At 44.3% G+C, this 5,156-nt stretch overlaps 1 protein-coding gene across 1 annotated transcript in view; it reads left to right on the top strand.

Moving 5' to 3' along the window:
• Nucleotides 1-5,156, top strand: part of utrn (utrophin) — a 118,668-nt gene that overhangs the window by 81,871 nt on the left and 31,641 nt on the right. Inside the window, 3 exon segments of the mRNA XM_025056654.1 lie at nt 1,290-1,419; nt 2,671-2,939; nt 3,676-3,822. Of these exon segments, the coding sequence (XP_024912422.1) occupies nt 1,290-1,419; nt 2,671-2,939; nt 3,676-3,822 (546 nt within the window).

The following is a 5,156-nucleotide window of genomic DNA, read 5'->3' as shown; positions in this document are numbered from 1 at the left end:
CAATCTGCCACCTCCTCTCTGAGTAACCTGCAGATTATCTTTCCTCCATGTGAGAAATTATTTGAAGGGAGCCAAGCACGTATTTGCAGGAGGAAGATGAGTTGGCTCCATCTGTGTTCATCTCTACTGTGTGTTCTTCATCTTCATCTGTTCCTACACCGACAATAATATTAATAATAATCATAATAAATCATAATTTGAACTTTATTCATTCCACAATTGAGAACTTCTTGTATTAACAGCAGATCACAGACCGGCTACCCCCAGGGGGCGCCATGTATGTGGTGCCTCTGGGGCTTTCTGCTTGTAAGGCAGGTGTGCTAACCGCTACACTACACATATACGCAGGTGGTTCTGTGAGTTGACACCATCCTCCCCTACTTCCTCCTGTCCTTCACCTGTCGTCAGACCCCAGCCCCACAGACCCCATCCCCACAGAACTGTCACACACACACAACCCACACAGTCAGTGTCATGAGCACAACAGAAAAAGCACCAATTTAAGAATGTTGATTTATCGCAGATGAATCGTTGAACAGAACTTATTTAAAGACATAATCAAGTTGCAGATTTGATTCTCTTTTTTTTATTATCATTTTGTTTTACATATTCTCTGCAGCCAGGTACAGTGCTGCTCACTGGTATTTTTTAATGACACTCCAGCCGGGTTACAGCAGCACAGTTTATTACTAAATACAGCTGGTAGTGCAGGTATTTCTCCGTGACCCTGAGGAAAACGCCATAACGTCCTGGTGTTTTTTTTTTTATATCTCTGCTCGCTCCTCTCCAAGCTCCCACTGACTTCTCTATGTCTCTCTACTGCTCTTTCTCTCTCAAACTTTTATTACAGGAAAACAAGTCTTTTGTTATTCACTGATCATCTCATTAGCTCTTTGTTGTTTATGTTGTTTATCTCTCTTATAAATGTAAATTTTTAGCACTGTGTTTTTGCAGGCAAATGTTAGTGTGAATAATTATTAGTGCCTCCCTTAACAGTATGACTGAGGGTGAGTTAATTCAAACAGAGCTGCGTAATTAGCAGTTGTTTCTGGTGGCAGGAGCAGGAATTCAGGTCCAAAACCTTGATTATATTTGCCCTGGGTCGTCTGGAGTTCATCAGCACTGTCAGGAGCAGGAGTCAAATATGCACATTTATGAAGATAAAAAAAAAATCATGGTCAAATTCCTGTTCAGACTCAGTGCTGAAGACACATGGTTTATTCAATTGTGTGTTTACACTTTTGTTGTTCTTTCGACACTGATTTCCACTGGTGAATGTTCTCCAACAGGCTCTTCAGTCAGAGCTGAAGGAACGTGAACACTTGGTTGTCAGCACTCTGGACCAGGCCCGACTGTTCCTGGCCGACCAGCCCATCGAAGGTCCTGGAGAACCACGCAGGAACCTGCAGCCAAAGACCGGTACGTTGGCTTGGACCGTATAATTACATCTTTACACCACCATCAGGGGTCACCGCAGAGGTCAAGCCCACAGTGACGACATGGCAGGCTGTGATCCGACCACTCCACCAGTCTATCCTCAGAAATTCAAACGTGCACCGCGGTGTGTAGAAGGATTCAGACAACAAATAGTAATTCCATCACTCTGTGTTCTGTTCTCTAGACTGTAGACAGAGTTAAGGCCACAGTCAGTGTCTACGCCACTGGACTGAATATAAATCCAGTCAGGCAGATGTCAGACACTCCATAACACCACACGGGATAAAGAATGGAACTCAGTAAAGTCAGTCGTAGTGCGACCTCCCAGGACCTCTCCTCTGTTATCATCTGTGGCCTTGATGTGATTCAGCCAGACTTAACTTTTAGAGCAGGATTAACCGGCTCTTTAGTGTTCCTCTGTTTTGGTAATGTTTTGTTTTTTTTTTTGACTTTATTGTCGCCTCGTTCAGCACTTCCTCTCCGTCTCTGTTGTATGCGGCAGGAGGAGTCTCAGATAAGTCAGCACATTTCCCCGAAACCCTGCTGCGTAAATAATTAAATCAACCCCTGTGTCTGTGGAGAGAGCACACCAACAGGCTTCTTCCCTTTATTTCCAATATGTAGTGAGTCAGGGAATGTTTGTCGTACAGTTACGATGGAATTGTTTTTTAATCATGCGCCAAGCTGGAGGATTCCCATTTTTCTTGACTTGTTTTAATGTTCTGAAAAGTTTTACTCCAGTTTTTATATTTAGACATTAATAAAATTTCGGTGGTGGAGAAATGTCACCTGCTCATCTGCTTTTTCCGCTCTGCGCTGCTCTAAGATTGCACTCGTTCACTGCTCAACTGAAGCACCAGTTGTTTTTCTAATTACTGTTACTGTTGTGTTCATTTTTAATGATTTATCAGTGAAGGGACATGGTGGAAAGATGGTTATTGTTCTTGTCATTCTGTAAGAAAACCATTGGTTCAAGGCCCAGTGGAAAATCCTGGATGTTTTTTTACAGATTAGCATGTTTTACCCACAGTGTGTGCATGGAATTTCAGTGCCATAGAAAAATGAAGGATTAGGTTCGTTGGACTCTCTGCATGTTGTCATGGGAACAAGACAAATAAAAATGACAAAATACAAATATTTTACAAAATATATAATATACAAAATACTAAGGTGAAAATAATTAGAAAAATCCTTTAATGACTCACTTGTCTTTGTCTTTGTTCCCTCTCACAGACCTCACTCCAGAGGAGAAGGCTCGGTGCTTGGCCCGCGCCATCCGCAAGCAGACAGGCGACGTAATGGAGCGTTGGGAGCGTCTAAAAGGACACGTGGGGGGCTGGAACAATCAGGTGGAGCGTGCCCTGGAGCGACTCCAGGAGCTGCAGAGCTCCATGGACCAGCTGGACCTGCGCTTGACTCAGGCCGAGGAGGCCAAAGCTACGTGGCAGCCTGTGGGGGATCTGCTGATCGACTCCCTGCAGGACCACATCGATAAAACCACGGTGGGTTTCAGACATCGATGATGAGTGTAGCTATAAAAGACACGGGCATCAACAGGGATTCAGTCCAGCACTCAGTGGATCCCACAGTATAAACAACTGAAATAAACCTCCTTTTTTGACACATGACTGTATGGTAGTAGAGGAAAGGACTGTACCTTTAACCACCACCAGGGTAAAGTGTCGTACAGTAAATCACATGATTGGCTGAGTTAATGACTTCCTGTCTGGTCTGTTTACCAATCCAACCCATCACTGTTGCAGAGATCTGACCTGAACCAGAGTTAACAAGCTCATAATGACAACATTTCACTGGTAAACAGTGACGATGATGAAAGGAAGGGGAGGAACGAGGACAGAGGAGGAGTAAAAACAATCATGTCGTGGTTCAGGAGTGTGTAAATGAACTGTAACTGCACCTCAGATCTTAATCATGTCTCCCTGGTGTGTGGACAGTCCAATTATATGGGTTCATGTTCTACTTCTTATAAACAGTGGAAATTAGAGTTGTCATATACATGTGAAGCTGGAAATGCAGATTGTAGTGCAAAAAAGTCCCCTCCTCAGGTGAGCTCATTTAGAGAGAATAAGGTTCATGTCGTTTATGGGAAACAAAAATACATATTTAAAAAAATGGATTTAAGAGCAGATCATTACTGTCAGTGACATGTGGTTCAGTCGTTGTCCAAGCAGTAACTGTTGTCTGTCAAACGGCTACCAACTGCACTCCTCTCCCCAGGCCTTCAGAGACGAGGTGGCCCTGCTGCGTCCGGATGTGAGACTTGTCAATGAGCTCTCTGCGGAGCTGACGCCACTGGACATCCAGCTGTCGTCCACCGCCTCCAGGCAACTGGACCAGCTCAACATGAGATGGAAACTACTGCAGGTACCTGAAGGACTCCTCATTTTTAGATAAGCCTGAAGAACACTACAAAACAACCACTCTGCTTTCTGCTGGTGAAAATAAGAAATGAAATCTATCATTGTGTTTAAATCAAGCAGCTCAAACCAGACCTCACTGAGTCCTGGGGAAAAAAAATGTAAAATTGATTTCTTAAGTGCCCAGATTTAACCCTTTCACAGCTGGTGGCTGCAGTCAGTTTTACCTTTATTTGATAAAGGTGACATATGATGCCAAATGAAGTTAGTCTGGGTTTCACTCACATTTGTGTCTCTGAGTGTCTGCCTGCTCCGTCACTGCAGGTTTTGGGGAAACTCAAACTCAAATCAGCCGTTCAGAACAGAGCTGTTAGTCCGTGGACATAAAGAAACCATAATAATCTGCATAAAATTCACATATTTCCCTCTTCAGTCTGTGTGTATTCTCTCCTGCTGATTTCTCTCTGAGTCATTCCAACACACGGGGGACCCCTCCCTACCCACACACACACACACACACACTTGGCTCTCTGTTTGCCTTCATGCCCAGGCTCTGATCTGCTCTGGGAGAGGAGCAGGTCTGTCCTGGAGTCCTGGAGGGAAAGTCAGGGAAAAGTCTTTGTTGGAGTTACCAGAGGGGAAACAGAGAACAAAGTGGGGATGTGATAAAAAGAGAGGAGGAAAAAAAACATCTCTGTCAAGCTGATGTGTCTCAGAAAACACATGAAATGATTAAAATGACTCTACTGAGAATAAATGAAACTTATTTGAAATTTATTTCTTTATACTCTGTTGAAACAGCTGAAGAAAAAAACCTAACAAATAAACTGTAGAACTGCAGTTTAGTCAGATGTAGTAAACCTAGTAAAACTGTGAGTTCATCAGGTCAAAGGTCATGATGTGAAGCTCTTTGAAGAGCCTCGACTGTACATGGTTTCTGTAGAAAAGTGAGCCAAACACATGAGCAGAGAAAAGGCAGGAGCCCTGAGGCCTTGGCTTTGTTATAGTTCAACAACCAGCACGGAGTAGACCTCCAGTCTGGACAGATCCAGGTCCACTGCTGCTCTCTGCGGCGGAGACTGCTCATCACAGAGCTAATCTCCGTGTTAGCTCAACAGCTTCAGTAATGAATCTACATCTGATTGTGTTGTTGTTTGATTTAGTCTCATATGCAGCGCGGCTTTGTCTCAGTGGAGCCGTGACCAGCCGTACAGACATCAGTGGCTTCATTCCACAGCACAGACCACGTGCCTGACCAAAGCCTCGTTATGGTTTTAGTCTTTCTGTGTTGTCCAGCTTGGCTCGGGCTTGGGGGGTACGGGGGGGGGGGGGGGGTGCGCG

This window comes from Cynoglossus semilaevis, chromosome 7, assembly GCF_000523025.1.
Source record: "Cynoglossus semilaevis isolate Cse_v1.0 chromosome 7, Cse_v1.0, whole genome shotgun sequence".
Classification (NCBI taxonomy): domain Eukaryota; kingdom Metazoa; phylum Chordata; class Actinopteri; order Pleuronectiformes; family Cynoglossidae; genus Cynoglossus; species Cynoglossus semilaevis.
The sequence above is the reverse complement of the archived record's forward strand: the minus strand, read 5'-3'. Positions and strand labels throughout refer to the sequence as shown.